General features: G+C 44.8%; 1 protein-coding gene across 12 annotated transcripts in view; it reads left to right on the top strand.

Annotated features, from left to right (window-relative positions):
• FGFR2 (fibroblast growth factor receptor 2) overlaps nucleotides 1-18657 on the top strand; it is an 87603-nt gene that overhangs the window by 7222 nt on the left and 61724 nt on the right. For 4 of the 12 annotated variants that reach the window (XM_074590756.1, XM_074590753.1, XM_074590751.1 and 1 more), the window contains exons 3-4: nucleotides 12718-12984; nucleotides 13674-13748. The exons of 5 other annotated variants lie outside the window; for them this stretch is intronic. In XM_074590756.1, coding sequence (XP_074446857.1) covers nucleotides 12718-12984; nucleotides 13674-13748 — 342 coding nt within the window. The remainder of the gene's footprint in view (nucleotides 1-12717; nucleotides 12985-13673; nucleotides 13749-18657) is intronic. 3 more of the 12 variants (XM_074590759.1, XM_074590754.1, XM_074590755.1) reach the window with 1 other exon arrangement.

Below are 18657 nucleotides of genomic sequence, written 5' to 3'. Positions count from 1 at the left end.
TCTGGTGCCTTTTTGGCTTTTCAGAGGAATGACAAAATCATGAATAATTCTGGTTGCAGATTAGCTGCTTGTAGTGAGGTCCCCTAGTTTTAGGGTTAAATCAGAAAGAATGCGATCGCATGATTGGTGGGGTATTTTACAGGGAGAAGAGTCATATTTTGTGAATGATGCCTGATGATTTTTCAGATTTTCAGGGCAAGAATAGCTTTTATTATTTTAAAAAGCACAGTTTAAAAATATGTTTCTTCCACGGTGAATATCCAGGGGGTGGAATCTGGGTTTTATCAAAGAGTAAATTGTTAAAAAGGTTTTAAAACTTCTTCCCTGGGCAGGAATGTTATTGACATGAAACAATTTTAGATGTGAGAACCCGAATGATTACCAGAAACGAGAAAAAAACCCACCACGCGTCGAAGTTAATGGTATAATAAGAGCTTTTATGCTGCAGAATACAGGGAATTGTGTGGGATTTATATCTGAGATTTGGGAAATAAAACCTCCTTTATGTACTTCGTTAAACCCCTTTAAAAAAAAAAACCTCAAGTTTTTACACAATCACCTTCTCTGGGTTCCATCACTGCCACCCACGAGCTCTCCAAGCTGAAAACGAAACAAAAAACCCTTCAAAAAATCTCTTCAAAGACAAAGCAGACGTCTTTTTTTAATTTAGTCGATGCCAAACATTTTGGCCACAGCTAATTTGGGGGGTCAGGTGCTCTAATAATGTACATTTTTGGTAGGGCTGCTGACTGTGCAGTCATTAGAGCTATGACATTTCATCCCAGCTGAGAAGGTCAACAGGGCCATGACCTTTGGTGACACGTGTTGATCTGTTCCTTAGTCTTCCTTCATGGACATGCCCTAAATTTGGGGTTTTTTTTTGATGTTAGGTGCCTTTATTGTTACTATTTATTGTCTTAGTGACTTAGACGATTCACAAAGCTGTATGCAACATTAACAGGAATTGAGATTGTGGCTTTTTGTTCCTTTTGATCGTAATGGAGAATATGCTCTTGTCTCGTAGCTGAACGGAACTTTAGGGAGATTTGCAATCGTTTTCTTCCGAGTATCTGGTTAAGTATGGATTTTAGTACAAGCAGTATTTATCTAATAGGGTAATCAACTGAATGGATATGTGCAAGACGTTGTCGTGCATCGGGGTACTTTGGGTTATCTGCAGTTGTTGGCATCTCTTTGGTAGCACGTTTTGCTCGGGTGCTTTCATAAAACGCTGGACTCCTTGAGCTCTGAATCTCGCCTGTGCCCAGGAGTTATTGCTCTGCTATATATGAAAGTATTGACACTGACGATGGGATCTTGAGCCACTGTAAATGATAATGTCCATATTGATGTCACGGTGCTTGCTAAGGGCTGGATCCCGAGTGTGGTGGCTACTGGTTGTGGTGCTTTCGTCCTCAAGCAGTGATGGTTAAGCTCTGTGAGCAGAAACGGGACCTGTAGGAGTTCGCTTGGGGACTGTCAACTAGCGAATTTGAGCTTGCATCAAGTGTTTACGTGTATGTTTTTTATCCTGGGGAGTATAAAGACTTTCTGCTTTTAAATATTTAGAAATAAGTCTACCCCAGCATGTACAAAGGAGACATTCTCTTTCTGTCTACGCGGGCTACGAAGGCCTTTGATGATAGCCAACGTTTCCAAAGGGCTCTGACCGCACACGTAGGTTGAAGGGTTACTTTGTGAACTGAGTAATTAGTTTAGACATACATTTGATAAATAGCAAGCTCTCCCTTGACCTTCCCTTGCCCAGGCTGTGTGTTATCGTTCTGCTGGGTGGCTAATTTAGTCTCCCCCACATGCGATGCCTTGACGCTGTCCTTGGAGCACCCACTCGGAGCCCTCGCCTGCTGCAGTGACAATGTGTTTCAGTTCTGTTAATTTAGGTCAAATTTCAAAGGACTAATTTAAGCTTTCCACAGGGGACAGCCTAATTCTGTGTCCTGTGGAAAACACAGTAGTTCAAAATGGCCTTAATTGTGCGTTTGGGAGGTTCCTAGGAGCAGCAGTGAAGGGGAGGGACCTTCTTTAATGGGTGATGGGTGCTTGTGGTGGGCTCTGGCCTGTGTAATGAGTTGTCATTTGGGTTTTAACTCAGTCACAGCTATTTGTTGGCACTGAACCATGTAAAAATAGAAACACATTTGGTGCAGCACCCAGAGCAATACCACCTTCTTCGTAAAAAAAACGTTGGCAGTGCTTAAAGGTTAAACATCACCTGTGGTCACAGTGGTTAGCACAGTCCACTTGGAGATTCTTTGTTAGCCACCGTGACCTGCCTGGATCGGGATGTGGGGTCTTGTGAGGCGCTTCCAACGCTCCCCCGGGCAGCGGGCAGGGCCGCAGCCTGCGGAGGAGGGATGCTGTGGTGGTGGCATGTCCCCCGGCCCACCCTGGGGTACCTCCATGGGTCTTCTCCGTGGTGGTGCCACCCTGCTGCGAGGTTGCAGGGCTGGTGGGACCCCACATTGGTGGGACCCTGCATGGTGGTCATCTTCCCGGGGCAGGGACGTGGAGGGGCACCAGGATGCTGCTTCCAATTTGGTAGGAAAAATAAAGCAAAAAGTTCACCCAGGGTTCCCTTGTTACCTTCCCCCCCCCCACCGCCCCCCCAAGAGCAGTGGCTTTGATATCTGCAAATTATGATTAACAATTCAAACTGATTAGTTAAATCAGAAGTTTGGTTTTTGTTTGGTTTTTTTTTTTTTGAAGGAAGGGCAATTATCACAGCCCATTATGGAGGAATGTGACATCCCCACAGCTTCGGGTGAGGGCTGGATGCCCTTTTGGGGATGCGGTTCAGTAAGTTATTTGGCCCGGTACAAGAATTGCTAGCTGAGATTCTGAGGAACTGTACGAGCAGCCAGATTAAATCAGTTTTAATGTGTCCATTCTGCGTTTAAAATCCGCAGTCCTTTAGCAGAGGCATGGTCTTGAGCTGCAGCCTAATTGGGCATGGGTAGGGTTGTTATTTACAGTCGGGGTTGATGAGGCACTGGGAGTCGGTGATGTGTCAGCCTGGCGACCGTTTTGCAAAGTAGCACAAATAATTGCTCATTTTGGGCTTATCTATCTGCCATATTTTACAATTGTAACATTTTGAAGAGGGAAAAAAAAAAAAAGAAGATAACTTTTAGGAATTTGATTCCTTTACTGCTTCTTTCTTTTTTTTTTTTTTTTTTTCTGAGACAGATTTTCAAAGATGCTGAGTTGTGGATTGGTTTTTTTATTTTTTTACTTTTTTTTTTTTAAAAAAAACCCTACTTGTATAGATAAAACCCCAAACCAGCCACCAACTCCAATGGATGCATAGTTTTCTAATCTTAAAATAGTTCTTCCTTGGCAGAGAACTTGCAACAAATTTCAGGCTATAGTAACTTTTTTTTTTTACGGGCAAGTTACAAACTTTTGGAAGCAGAATTTACAATGAAAATGCTGACAACTCCAGTTATGCAAGGTTGTGTACGCCTGAGACGATGGACTATTGTGGTGTTTTAATAATAACTGTAGCATAGCTCTTAATGAGCGTATTTCTATATCCAGCTTCCCAGCTTCATTAGAAATGATCACTTGCCTTTATACAAATACATTTAAAGATTAGTATGTTCTTAGAATAAATAGTTTAGGAACACATGGGAGTGTGAGAAAAATATTTAACTGTCCTTTTTTCTATCATTAATAGAGAAAAATTTCATACTAGAAGGGTCAGATTTTTGAGTGTTAAGCATTTGTGAGTCCTCAAGGTTGAAGCTTTAGAGTGAAAGCGGAGACTTTCTTCGAAGCAGCGCTCCTTAGCAATAGAAATCCGTGTTTTTAAAAGAACCATCACCCACTTGGGCAAGTTACGTCTTGTCGATCTGTAATAGTGCACCTGGATGAACTAGAAGAGAAAACTGATTTCAGTGTTGTTAAACAAGTGCAAAAATCATGCTGAAAAGACATCGTGAACCCAAAACACGTCTGCAGTGATGAAGAGTTGGGAGTTTTGCAGCAATGTGAGCGAGGGTTTGGTACCCGGTCACAGGCTGGGCACGCTGGGCTCCTCCAGCGCAGATGGGAGCATCTTCTGCGGAGTCGGTCGGGATGCACCAGTTTGTGTTTGTGGTGGCTGTGGGAAACCGGACAGTACTTCATGGAATCCTAGAGTACCATGTTGGAAGGACCTCAAGGGTCGTCTGGTCCAACCTCTCTTGGCAAATGCACAGTCTAGACACGATGGCCCAGCAACCTGTCCGGCTGAATCCTAAAAGTGTCCAATGTTGGGGCGATTTGATCCGGCATGGAGCCTGCTGGGGTAAAGTTATCCTTACAGCAATTTGGGAACCGATTTGAAATTCAGACCTTTGAATTTAGGTTCGTACTGTGCTTCTGTAGCATTTTTTGGGAGGGATTTGGCACAGCGTGCCCCCTCCCCCCAAAGCAGAGATGCCGTCTGGTAGTACTGGGGACTAAACTGGCTTTTAAAGTGATTGAAAGAGAAGCTGGAGCGACTTTGAGTACAGGCAAATCTTAAATAAAGACCAGATTTGCGAGAGGGCGGCAGCCAACAGCTCCTGTTATAATTACGAAATGTGCACTGGGAGCGCCGAGCTGTTCTGGAAGTTTGGCCCTTCGGGTTTCAGTCGGAGTCGAGACGTCAGCGAAACTGCGTCGGCCTTTGCTGCTGGGGGACTGCGCCTCGCCACGGGGACAGTTGCAAAATGAGATGTCCTGTAAGGGGGGGGAAACATTTATGTGGATTTTTTAAATAAAAAAACACTTGTAAAAACAGCTTATAGTTCATATACCAACTATGTACGTCTCCAGGTTAGCCTTTCCTATCTCTTATTATCACTGCTCTTTTTTTTTTGTTTGTTTTTGGGGTTTTTTTTGTTTGTTTGTGTGTGTGTTTTTTTTTTTTTTTTTTTTTTTTTTTTTTTTTTTTTGAAAAAGAAACTCTTTTCTAGGGGTTTGGTTTTCCTGGACCTGCTTCTGAGAATCAGAGCAGTCAGCACCTGGTACAGAGACGGGTCTCGCGGGCTTCGCTTTCTGCTGGTTCAAGTCCTTTTGCTGCGTGTCACCACATGAATGACATTATCCGTATCAAAGAGAGGGACAGAAAGGCAAGCCAAGCGCTAGCTGAATTCTGCTGTGCCGCTTCCTTCGCTTGCCATGCTATTATTATTTTAATTGTATTTTTAAAATGACTGTAAGTGAAAGCATTTGGTGAACCTCAGCGAAGCCGAGGAGTTGTGAGATCTGACCTACTTTCATTCCCCTCCTCACATGCCGTTGCAAGTTGTGTGTAATTATTGCTTTTCCTCCCCCGCAAAAGAACTGGCTCATCGGTTTGGGACATTAACTGATGTCGAGCAGCCTCGAGAAGCTTTGCCTCACGGTAGCAAAGCCACAAGAACTACAAGGAGGAGAAAATCCCTTTGCACCAAGGAAATGGCTCGCGTTCGTGAGGGTTTACTGGGAAGGGCAGTGTGCTGGGGACTGGAAGGGAGGAAAAGGAGGATGAGAAGCTGGTTGGGGAGGAGAAAATCGTATTTTGGCTGTATTTTATTAATTTTTTTTCTCCTAGCTTTTCGTGAGTTTCTATTTTGAAAGGAGTTTTGTGACATGGTAGTTGCCGCCTCAGGCTTCCTCCCAGGGGGCTGGTGGCTGTTTCTCAGTGGGGTTGGGCGTTGGATGCTGGGGCTGGGCACGCCTGAGCGGGATGGCTCTGTAGGAGGTTAAATTGCGGTTGGATGGAACAGAACTTGACCAGAGCAACCATGCCGCGACTTAGTTTTGCACGTCATAAAAAGTTGTGGTGTAGAAAATACCCACGTGAGGTGCGTGGTCCTGTTTGCGTGGGCTGGGCCGTGGGGTGAGCTGGGCAGCCGGGCAGAGCCTGCTTTCGTGGGACTCGCTTTGCCAGTTCGTCAGGTGCCCTGCTCAGTGTCTCCGTGTTGCAATGTTTAATTGGTTTCAAGGAAAGCAATATGATTTATGATTCTGAATGCCCGCCCAACAGTTCTTAAAAATCACTTTGAAACCCCAGTTGAAACTTTGAGCGGTTCTTGAGCTTGGTCCTATTAAACATAGTTTAATCATGAAAAATAACCCTGTTTAGACATTACGGTGTTGAAACGCAGAGATTTATCTGATGTTGTTTACTCACAGGTATTTCAGCCGTGCGGGGTTAACGTGGGGGCTCTGTAATAAATCTGCAGCTCACCACTGCTTGCTAATAGCCCTTCTCCGAACAATTCAGAAGCATTTGAACCATCTTCCATTAGTATGGCAGAGTGCCCAGGAGCCACTGCTGCAGTGGGGAGTGACAGAGGCGTCTGCAAGTCAAAAATAACCCTTGTCATGTAAATGGTTGTGGGCCACCTGGAAGTGCAGATAGCCAGCCTAGCTTTTAACCTCAGGGCTTGTTCTGCTGCTCCTTCCTTGTCCCCAGGTACCACCCGTGACTCTTCTCTTGGTGTGGAGCTGGAATTAAATTAGCTCTGATGCCTTTTGACTAGATGTTAATGGGGAGCCTTGAAGCTTTGAAGTATTTGGAGAATATCCTCTGGTTGTGGCTAGGACTTTGAAAAGTGCTGAGGGGATGTTTGGGGGGATGTTGTTTCCACTGACTTTTTTCAAATCCCACTATAGGAAGTGAGAGAAGATGCATTTCAAGGGAAGAGGCAAGATGAGACTTCCAGACGAGCTGCTAAAATTAAGAGGATTTGTACAGTCAAGTAAAAACGGGACCACGTACAAAAGAAACAACTGCTGACTTGCTTATAGGGAACCTGAATAGATGTTCTCTGCATCCAGAACTAACACTTGAACACGAAATTGTGCAATTTTTAACCTCGCAGTTTTAATTTATTTCTTTTGCTTGTTGAGTAGTAATAGTCCCGAGCATGGCCTTTGGCAAACTCTGAAGAAAAAGGTTGTGTGTTCATGTTTGGATTTATGCTGTGTTCTGCTATGTTTTCATGTTGCTCTTGAAATGCAAATAAAGAACCTGAAAAAAGCTACAGGTTGGAATAGATGCAAGGAAATATTAAACCCAAGAAAACCCCTTTGCGACTAAACGCATGTGCTCATACCTTTCCCAAGGGTACGTATCTTATGTAGCTTTTCCCAAGCAGACTTTAATCTAAGTTGGACAATGGGAGTTGATTAAATTGCTCTGCCACTTGGTTATGTGCAGTCAGGAAGACTTGATGTTCTGCTGTCGCTGAAAGTAGAAACAGTGAGAAAAATGATCCTAGTCTTGGATTCTGCTTTTGAGAGAGAGAAGGTTAATTTTTTTTTTTTTCAGCTTCTCATTTGAGGTTCTGGCAAAAGGTGATGCATTTCCCCTTTGTATTGTATAATAGATTACACGAGAAGACTTTTCTGTAATGAGATTGAAGAGTAGTTAATTATTTTTGAGATTGCGTTACATGTGTGTTAGGTTTGTATTGTACTCCCCAGAACACTCAGCACAGAGGCTGTCACTCTATTACTTTAGGCAGCTGATGGAGCTTATGGCTTGAATGGAAAAGGTCAAGATTTGGTGCCTGGAACCAAAGGTTCAAATCCTGAAGATGGCCTGTATCTTCTCATCATACTGATGAAATTATGAAAGGCAGCTCAATAATTTTGGGGGTTTTGGTGTGGCTGCTCAAGGTTGGAGGTGTTTTCTCCCTCCCTGGTTACCAAGCCTTTGTGCAGAAGACATACGGATGCTTTGCTGTTTCTTGCTCTGTCCCATATCTGGAGATAAATCCTCCGGTGACTGTTGCATAAAGAAGTCTTCATCCTGTAAGGAGCAGACCGTGAAGAATGGGGACAAACAGGAAGAAATTGCAGGGCAGTTCCCAGCAGCAGGAGGTGGCCTCGCTGGTCTCTCTGCTGTTTACTTTGAACTTGGCATGCTCTGAGTCTTCCCTGGCTTGGCTTCCAAAAACATAAAGCACACAGCCAAGCCCATGAGCATGTGATACTTGGCGTTTTTGATGCATGTTGCGTGGCTGTGCAGCCATAAGTCAATGATCACAACTATAAAGACAGGTAGGAGCAAGCAGGCTACAAGTTGTAGGAATTTTTAATCTCTGCACGAAGCCTAGACAAGTACAACTTTTTTTTCTTTCTTTCTTTAAAAAGGAGTCGTCTTCCTTCAACCGCAGGGTGAGACACGTCAACCCAACTGCTTTGCAGCCATCAAAGCCGTGCTGCAATAGTTCATGCACCTCGCCCCATGTCAGCCAACACACCAACGTAGCAGGGGGCCTCGTGACGTTTGTCCTCTTCTGCTGGGTGTGTTGAGGCCCTTGTGTCTGGAGCCAGGGCTAAATGCTGCTTTTGGGTGATGGCCTCAAGGAGTTCTAGTTCTGTAATTGCTCCTCTGCCAAAGAGGCAGATAGATGCAATCACGCGGGGGTAACTTTGAGGTGCACATGCAGAGCTTTCCTCTTGGCCAGGGGGTTCCGCAAGTGGTGAAACTCTTTGCTGCGCACCAGAATTATTTATTTTTCTAAATCTTCAAAGCTTAGGAAAACAAGTTAGTGTAGTGTAATATTTTCCCTTACCCGTGATGACATTGGCGAGTATTTTCAATTGGAGGAGATTCACTTCTTTTTATGATCTTATTATATGTAACCCTCAATAGGAGTTGACATGATGCTGGAGGTCCATACTCTGGCAGGTCAGTGTGGCTGGAAGCTACACACTAGAGCACGAGGCATGTATTATGTGGCAACGCTTATGTCGTTCTGCAGGTTTTCACTTCCAGGGCAAAAGGATTCTTTCCGTTCCTTGGATTTTTTTTTATTTTTCAGTCTAGTTTCGTCTCTTGTCCAGCCATCAGATGACTATGTCCTTATAGGATAAGGGTAACAGGGTTAAAGAAGACGCCAGGAAAAAATATCTCAATTTATTTTGGACAGTCTTAACATTTTGTGGAACTGCTTTCAAATAGAGCAGCCCAGGCGCTTGTTTTAAAGGAACAAGTGAAGGTTTAGAATCTGCCACATATTTCTGTTTGTAACTGTCACAGATACCTCTTTGATGCTTTGTGTTTGATGAAGTTTTCCTACAGGGTCTAGATCTCTTTTGTCAGATCTGAGCAATTAATGTCTGTATACATTAGAGAGAGGGGAGAAATGATTCCTGCTCTTCGGAGCATTGTTCAGTCGTGAGGTTGGGTTTTTTTTTTTTAAATTTGTTTGTGTGTTAAAATTCTAGAAGGAACTGTAGTAACTTGGAAAGGATTTTATTAGAACAGAGACTTCCTGATGATGCCTGGCGGAGGCAGAGCTGGGCAGAGCTGGCAGCTAGTGGACGGAAACACGGTACAAATAAGTCAGCAGGAATCCAGCGACTTTGGAGAAGCAGATGGATGAATTGCAAACACTATTTTGTCCCCCTTTGTGTAAGGAGACGTGCTTAGCCTCTGTGGCTTTGGTTTGCCGTTGGCTAATGGGAGATAGTCATTGTGGCCAGGAATGACTCTTTGCATGCTTAAACCGGTGGCTGTTTCTTTTGTAGGCTGAGTTTATCATCCATCACCAGAAGAGGACGTGGAGCGGCTTTTAATATTAGCCTGCCAACTGAAATTGAGGGAGAAGCCCATCAGCTTGTACCTGGGAGGTGGGAGGGAAGGTGGCAGACCTGAGTGATGATCCCTGGGCATCCCGATCCTGCAGAGTGAGTGGAAAGCCTTGGGTTCCGCTCCCAAAGTCATAGGGCCCGTGGCTATTCTGCTCCAGACATAGCTCGACATCCCTGTGGCTCACCCGTGTGGTCTTGCTGGATCTTCCTCCATGGCAGGACAAACGGGAGAAGGGGTAGGAGAAGCAGGAGTGGTGGTAGTGGTTGGCAGCCCGGCTTTCCCTGTCGGGAGGCTCAGTTTTGCAGTGAACCTCTTGGATTCTTGGCGGGTCAGGTCTGTTGACCCTTTCTGGGCACGCTGTGGTGAGCGTTTAGTTATTTACTAAAGCCTTTTGAAAGGAAAGTGGCTTGGTGGGGTCTGAGGCTTTTGTGTTACAGAGAGTTGTGTGAGAATCTTTGCTGGGGTTAGCTATTAGCTGATTGTTTAATTATTTGGCTCTGTAACTAAGTAACTAAATGCCTTGAGCCTTAAGATAAGCAGCTCTTTGTTAACATTTTAAGAAATGGAGAGAAATAATAATAATAATAATTTAAAACCTAAGGAAGTATAAATCTCCCGTTTCAGTGACCGAATCTTGAACAGAAGCATGATTTGGAATATAATCGCTTATCTCATAATAATCAGAAATAGAGCATTCAGAATGTCCCCAGTCCTCTATTGTGGTCGTGGCTTTTATACAAACAGTATTTACTCCGTTTGATGCCTGGATGGCATAAACCATGCTGCGAGACGGTATGAGCAGGCAAGGAAAAAGTTCACGTCTGTTTATTTAACAGCAGCTGGGTTTTCCATGGCGGTATTGTTCAATAGCTCCACCTATAAAGTTAAAATACATTGTGTGCAGCGCTATTACAAATAAGGATGTAGCTGAGAGCAGACAATAGCAGAAGCAACGTGCCCTCCCTTGTCCCCCAGTGTTTAAGAACACCGCCAGGAATTCTACGCGTGCCTTTGTTGCTTGTTTGGTTTTTTTCAGGGGTGATGGACGGGTGTTATTCACACCAGGTAATGCACCTCTGCAGTAGGAACTAATGCCACAATTACAGGATTTGCAGGAGAACCTGCTAAGAAAGGCATCCCGTGCCGCCTTCCCGCGGCCGTGCAGAGCTCGCCCAGCAAAGGGCTGGTGGTGATGGCTGAGGGATGGAGTTTCAAGGCAGAGTTTCAGAGAGGGCTGGAGGAGCACGGATGGGACACCAGATCATCAGTCCCGGCTTGGTGCTGCAGGCTCTGCAGGGCTGTCTCCCCCTTCTCCCATCCGGCTATTTGCACTAAGGCAAAATTCAGGAGGATGCTGCTGAAAACACTGGAGCATGCGTAAAAGTGGGGGCTGAGCAAGCTTGCAGCCTTATTTCTCTGATACTCTCGAAAGATGTGGAAGCGCGGGGAAAGAATCCTGATGTCAGCCCCCAGGGGAACCATTGATGTGATGGCACAGCGTGCCCATGAGCTCAAAATTTGTCCCTAATTTTCAGAGCCGTGTAAAAATCCTTGTGCGGTGTCCTGGAGAGAGAGTTAACTTTGCAGCGCAGGTTGTTTATGTGGTGCTGGGCATTTTTTTAACAGTTGAAACTGGTTGATTTTCGCAGCGAAGCTGTCGGGCGGACTCATGCCTCTGAATCCCACCTGTTCTCTGTTTGCTTTTGGGCACCATTTCAAACCCACACTGGAAAAAGTTTATAGGCAAACATTATAAAAAGTGACAGTCTTAAGTGCTGCTACATTCTAGTTTGGCAACACAAAGGCTTACCTGAAATAACTCACTATTTCCAAACATGACTTCATTATTTCGTGACAACACTTTGTGCTGTATCTTCCCTGGTGCCCTAGAGAGAAAGAAATGGAGGAGGATAATATTTACCAAATGCTAATAGCTATTTGAAGCTTGGTTTTCTTCACTATACTAGTAATTTTCCTTGTAAAAGGATTTTTTTTTTTTTTGTAATTTTGAAGTAAATTACCGTTCTTAAGTTTGGATTTGGTTCTATATCGAAAGGCTCAGCGTAAATTTGGGGATAATAGTTTAAAAAGACAGGATGGGAGGTAGAAAACGATTTTCCTTGTGATTGTATGCAAACAACCGATCTGCCCAGGAGGACGCCGCCACCTGTGTGACCATCCTGGGAGTTTCCTGGGGCTCCTCAGCGAAAGCCACTAATGCACTTAAAGGAGGGTTGAGTTATCTTCACCCACGGTGGCTTTAAAAAAGTTTAAACAAAGACATTTTTAAAGACTCCTGTACACTGTTGGCACAGCATAAACTCTGTAAAAGAAATTCTCTTTGCAGGTAGAGCGTTACAAAGAAGTCTTAAAAACTTCAAAGTAAATTAGCTAGCGGGCTTCAGCTACTTCTTTTTTTTAAATTATTTTACAGTGGAATCTGCGTTTTAAAAAATCTCAAGCAGACTCAAATATACTCATCACTGTTACAAAATATATGTAGCAAGGAGCCTGTGCTCCTTCTGGAAATTAGGTTTCTAGCAGTGTCGTGTAGTACTCACTGAAACACCTGCATTGCAGATCTGTGGATTTGTGACGGTGTCAGCAAGACTGAATTAGTTTATAAGGTGTATAAAGCTGTATTGTAGCTTGCCCTAGACTTTGAGATGGAACTTTGCATGCTTTTAAAAAGCAGCCTACCAAATCAGGTGGGGAAAGAGAAATATTTGTTCAAATCATATGCACAAATGCGAGGACATAAACCTGAATTTGCTTTTTGAACTCCTCCTGGCGCCTCCAAATCCTTTGAAGCCCCCGGGTTCAGCAGCACTCCTCTCCCCGGGGTCGGCTCGCTGTGACCAGAGAGAAGGGCTGTGCCTTTGCGTGACACTTGGGACACCAATCGAAAGGGAATGAGCTTTGTTTGTGGTGCACTTCTTGAAAATAAAGCCTGTCCCATAGCTGCATACGGTTCGGTTTTACGAGGCAGATTGCTGGGCTAATCTGGATGCAACTTTTGTATTGAACGTAACTTGATTTCTGTGGATGAAAAGGGCCCTCACTGACTTTTGTTGGAAATTCTCTCCTTTCCCTTCTCTTTCTTCTTCTTTTTCCTCCTTTTCCTTCCACCTTCGCAGAGCCGCCAACCAAATACCAAATCTCTCAGCCAGATGTATATTCAGCACTTCCAGGAGAACCGCTTGAGTTGCGCTGTCAATTGAAAGACGCCGTCATGATCAGTTGGACTAAGGATGGGGTCCCTTTGGGGCCCGACAATAGGACAGTGATTATTGGGGAGTACTTACAAATTAAGGATGCTACACCCAGAGATTCGGGCCTCTATGCTTGCACTGCTGTTAGGAGCCTAGACAGTGATACTCTGTACTTCATTGTAAATGTTACAGGTGAGTGAGTGAAACATAGGTTTTTTTGCATGTAGAAGCTGTAAAATGCGATATTAAGACACATTTTGACATAACGTGAAAGAGTCCACGCGGGCCCAGCGAGTTGAGCTGAGTTCTGTAGTTAGTTCAGGTATTTTCCCCCTTGTCCTGACCCTGAAATGGACTCAGTTTGTATATACTCCTTTTACTTCACGGGGTCTATAGTGATTAACAGCTGCTGAATAGCCCTCTGTTTTATGCCACTATGACAGGATTAAATTATACAGAGTCGCCCGTGGTGATGATAAAGTCAGTAAAACGAACACAAGTTCCCCCCCACCCCCGCATCAGAAAAGGAACGGGGTGTCCTACGTCCTCTAAGTTTAGAGATAAATCGTTCTGGAGACACTCAGTTCTGCCCAACTGAATGTCTTGAAGAAAAATAAAAATTGTAAGCCGAAAGAGATTTTTTTTGGAGTTATCAAGCTCCCTTTGGTAACTTTGTAGCATTTCAAGATTATTAGCTAGTTTTGTTAGCATTTTAGAAGAATAACACACATTTTGTGGCTGGATTTTTCTTTTTCTATAGCATCTGCACAACTAACAGAACATCTGTTCCCCTTGATAGATGGGCTAAGATGTAGCGTTATCGGTTTATTTGCCTGTGAAAAATAGGCTGGTTTAAAGACTTGATTATTTTTAATGTGCAGATGCTCTTTCCTCTGGGGATGATGAAGACGACAATGATGGGTCCGAGGACTTTGTGAATGACAGCAACCAGATGAGTAAGTAACAGCGAACTGCCAGGAGTCACTAGCAAGATCCACGTGGCGAAAAATGTCCCGTCTCTCGCGCTCCTGCCTTCAGAGCTTCTCCGTTGTTAACTGCATGGGCTGTCAAATAGTGGTGCCTTCGTCCTCCTCCGTTTTCTGTTTCACGTAGTTCATAACTTGGAAAAGAAAAAGAAAAATAAACTAATATTCTTCTAAACGCGCTTTACTGGTCTGTACTTTCTTTCTCCCTTTCTTGCTAGCTTTTCTGCAGTTTCCTTTCTTCCTGAATTTTGAAGTTCAGCCTTTGTCTGGTTTAGACTCTCTCGGATGAACTAACTTTCCCTCAACCTGAGCTGAAACTTAGCGGAAGAAGCAGAGCTCCAGCTCACTTTGTTAAAAGGTGGTATGGAAACTTTTAAAAATAAAATTAAGTCGTAATGAGGCAAATCCTTCGATCCTTAATCTCGGCAGAAATCTCCCCGGGGAGAATGAATTTGGAGACAATGCGGTTCTTTTTGTCTGCAAAGGACCTCGAGGTTTGTCGCACAGAAGGCAATCCAGCGCTAAAACCGCATTTTATGTTACTTATGCGTGATGAAAATGGGCTAAAAGAGTCTTAAACCTATCCGAATGTTAAACGTCGGTCCCTTTAGAGAATTTGGAAAGCTATTAATAGGCTCTAAATAGAGCAGTTGCTAAGAAAAAAAAAAAAAGAATAATGTAAAATTCATATTGGTTCCTCATGCCCCCTGTGCACTGTTGCACAATCCCAGTGGTGACCGGTAGCTTGCTATCGCCCGTGCTTTGTAAAGACCGTAACGCGCAGGACAGAGAGATCCTTCACGGGAGATGTCAGCTAGTTGCCGAACGCCGTAGCCAGGTAGCCTATTTGCTCCTCGGCCCGATCAGTAATTGGCAGCTGTACTGTCTGCTCCGAACGCTTGCTCAGATGATAAAGTAGGAGCCCGATTTCAGCTCCCCTAGTTAGTTACTGCGGTATACGGCTGCTCGGAGGCTGTGAAATGTTAGATGCTATTTAAACTGATGTAAGTTCTTAGCTGCCTGTTTGGCCCCTGCCATCTGTTAGTGTGATTAGCCCGAGCTGATTCACAGGTGCAGCTTGAAGTGGCTGAGATTAAGCAGCTGGAGGCTGCTCTGACAAAGGAATGCGGTGGCAAAGATAATTGGCGAGTTTGGGAAAGGGACATTGCTTTTAAAAGAAGTTGTCTAGGCAAAACCCACCAACCCAGGCGATGGGAGCGTGTTCCCCTGAAAGGGACTCGTGGGTAGAAATTCCTTTTAGGAGACATCCCCACGTCTGTTATCACTTTAGAGCTGGTCAGAAAAAGGACTTGCAATATTTTCGGTGTGTTAGCGAAGACAATGGTGCTGCTAATCCTGATGGCTTTGGAGATTCACTGTGAGCACAAATGGATTTTGGAAGTGCTTCTAGCGAGGCGGGGAGGGGGAAGAAAAGGACCTGATCTCAAGGCAACTGTGCTCTGTAACATCATGGTGAGGATCCCTGCCCTTCCACGCGACGGGGAGAACCTCCCCGTGGTGTCCTCTGTAACACGAGTGACGTTCTTGTAATGTGAGCTATCATTTTAAGCTACTGCTAATCAATCTTGATTCGGGGGCTGGTGAAAGGCCATTGACAATTTCCGTCCGCCAGGGATGGGCTGTGTACTTTAGCCGGGGTCGGTCGCACTTTCCCTCCTCAAAATGAAAGATGCCTCTAGAGCGTGAACGTTTAAACATCTCGGCCGGCGGGGAGAGCACAAGCTCTTGTGGTGCAGAAGGGAGGAAGCTGCAAGAAGACAGATTGCTCCCGAGCCGAGCATTGCACAAACAAGTCCTCATGAGACTGGTCTTATCAAGGTGCCCAGGAGCTTCTCACAAGCTGCAGAGGGTCGCAGGGAGCAGCTCAGCCACCTCCCTGTGTCTGGGCACTCAGCGAGAAGAGCTGGAACCGGAGGAGTGGTCCCTGCAAAGCCGTCTGTTTTCAATGAGAAGTTGCATCACAGCAACTCGGTTGGATTAATACAATTTTGCTGAAAAAGGGTTGAGATTTGGCAAGATCCGAGCTGCATGGAAGTTGGGATGGGGCTGAAGCTCGCGTATCTAGCCTCTCCTGAGCATTCCCATCAGTATTTTTTGCCCTTCCCCTTCTAGATTTTTATATCTAATTTAAGAAACTGTTGCAAGGCAGATTGAAAAGTGAACGAGGAGTTGAGGAACAGTCTTTCCTGAGCCTGCCATGTGGCAGGCAGTGGTGCGTGGTGGCCAAATGCCCTTTACTGCCTTCTCCTGCCTGGGGAAGTCCAGGCCCTCACAAGAGCCCCTGGTTGCTGCTCTGTAAGAGAAGAAGTCTTTAAGCGTTTCCTGAATCATGGTTTGAGCTTTGCAGATCTAAAACAATTTAACTGATAATTTACATACAAATTACAGCTGTGATCATTAAGGATAAGCAATGGAAATTGGCCTGGTTATGCCTTTACTGATGGAAACAAAAGGCCATAGTCTTCAAAGGTTGTTGCTTTTTGATGAAACAATTCTGATAAAGTCCAGCTGTCCTGGCATGTTAATTATGATGTGATGAGGCAGGAAATGGCTGTAGTGCCTTCCACAGGAAACTGAACCTTGGCATTCTCATTCCTGCATATTTAAAACTAAAGCAAACCTTTTAGAGCTGTTTTATTTACGATGGTAAGTATTCTTTTAAGCTTTTTTTATTTTCTCTGCCTCTGTTACAAATACATTTTCAGAGGCCAAGGTTTTCCAGGGCAGGCAGAGAGGCCGTTGAGGAAATCTAGCCTGATTTTCAAGGCTGCCCAGAAAATACGACTGTACTTGAAGTCGATGGAGGCTGTAAGTGGCTCGGTAGCTGCGAGGAGCGACTTGCTCTTGGGAGAGCAGGGCACTCGAGCGTACACATGTGCGTTTGACCATTTGCCCTGTGTGTATTTTTAAGTAAAAGGCATGCATAGCAGATTTCACTCTGCGTTTGGTGTCCTTCTAGCTTGACAGATATTTTAACTGTCTGAAAAAACACTGTGGTAGATTTGTTCCAGACTGCATCCTGCATAGCTTTTTATTACTTCCAGCTTTTGTTGAAGGGATTAATGCTTGTGGGGAAGGTGCAGGATTGGTTCCACTGCAAAATAGTCCTCTCTCTTCGCAAAACGGCTTTGTTGGCAACTCGTTTTTTCCCTTCGTTGCCTTAAAGAGGTGCTTCAGCTTGGTTCTGGAGGCTCACCTCCAAGGACTCTGACCTGGGCCGGCCTTTTACAAAGCCAAGGGCTGCTCATCATCAGTTCCCGCTGGCAGCGGTGGAAAATACGTTGTTGGTGCTTGTTGCCTTGTCCTCATCGTGATTTTTAGAGGTAGCCCTAATTTAAGGGATTTCTATAATCCTGGCGTGGTGCTGGCAACACAGCAGCTGTTGTGATGGTGGCACTGAGGTCCACCAACAGTAATTTGTTCTGGAGACCCCTGGGTAGCCCTGAAGATGCTGCTGTTCCGCCTTGAATTCTAGTCAGGTGACTGGAAGCTTTATGGCTTTTTTCCTTATCACCCTTTAAACAATTTCTTCTGGGCCAAGCAATGGTAAATTGGCACCAAGAACAAAAAGCATCTAAATGTAATCCACATGCTGTTTTCTTTTCATGCCTTGAAGAATTTCAGAAAGGATGAAACAAGGTTCAAATTCATCAAATCCTGTAGAGTGGAAACCCACTGAAGGGAGCAGCAAAAATTGGATGTTGCCTAGAAGTGTTTTTTAATTAAAGGTCAAATACAATAGTACTGAAAACCTTGCGGGGGGGTGTGTTGATGTGGTCATTTCAGGCGCGCTATTGTCTCCTCGAGGTGCTTGTCAGGCAGCCTTGGAGTTGACTACTTTTGTATTTCTTTGTATTAGATAAGTCCAAATAAAAACCGAGGAGTCCTGAAGTGAAGTGGTCCCCTGGGCTGCCTAATTTCAATTTCACATGCAGGAGATTTGCCTGATTAGATGTAATGTATTTGCAGTGGAGTGCAGCGTGGGTCAGCAGGATATTTTCTTCACTAATGAGAGCTCTAAAAGCAATCAGGAATTCCCACCCGTTCCCCTGCTGCTCGTTACCGCTACGCGCCGGAGTCTGCCCTGTTGTTACCGTGATCTTTTAACAGCGGTGCTACCTACTTCCACCTGTCCTCTTGGCAAAGACGGGATGCGATGGACACGGGCTGTAGGAGGACTGGGCACTTGATGGTATATACTCATTAACTGCGTTAATTCTTGCTTTCGGTCAGTCTGGATGTTTTTCCTCTCAAGACCACAAACACAAGCAGTAAAGGCTGCTTTTAGGTTTTGCTAATTTAACGGATAGAGAGAAATGCCGTGCGTTAATCGCATCAGTCGCCGTATGAAAACACAAAACGAGGGCGAGTGTTATGGTTTGCGGATGTTGCTGCCTTTTTCTCTTTCCCCTTAAATGTACTGAGGAGCTGCCAATGTGTGTTGCTACTACCTAGTGAAAAACGATGGGGTGTCTTGAAGCGTTTTCAACAGGTGATGTCCGCATGTTTTTCTCCAAGCTCCCCTGTAATTCCGGAGCATTGGAGGTTATGCTGAGGGTTGTGTGAGGGGAAGCTTTCCAAGCAGAGCCCTTTCTCCCAGACTGAGGAGTTTTCTTTCCCCCTCTCTCCGTGGCACAGAACTGAGCCGCTTCTCTCCATTCCTGCCTGCCTCCTCCTGGCCTCTCTTCTTCTCCCACCTCTTCCATACAGTAAAGTTTTTCCTCCCTGTGCATTTGTTGTATATGAAGCGTATTGGAGCACTGCTTTTCAAGGAGCGGAGTTTTTTTTTTTTAAAGGGTGCGGGTTAATGGAAAGGGGGGTTACAAGCAAGAAAACCAGAGGATGAGCTGCACTGTCA

This window comes from Larus michahellis, chromosome 6, assembly GCF_964199755.1.
Source record: "Larus michahellis chromosome 6, bLarMic1.1, whole genome shotgun sequence".
NCBI classification, from domain to species: Eukaryota; Metazoa; Chordata; class Aves; order Charadriiformes; family Laridae; genus Larus; species Larus michahellis.
The sequence above is the reverse complement of the archived record's forward strand: the minus strand, read 5'-3'. Positions and strand labels throughout refer to the sequence as shown.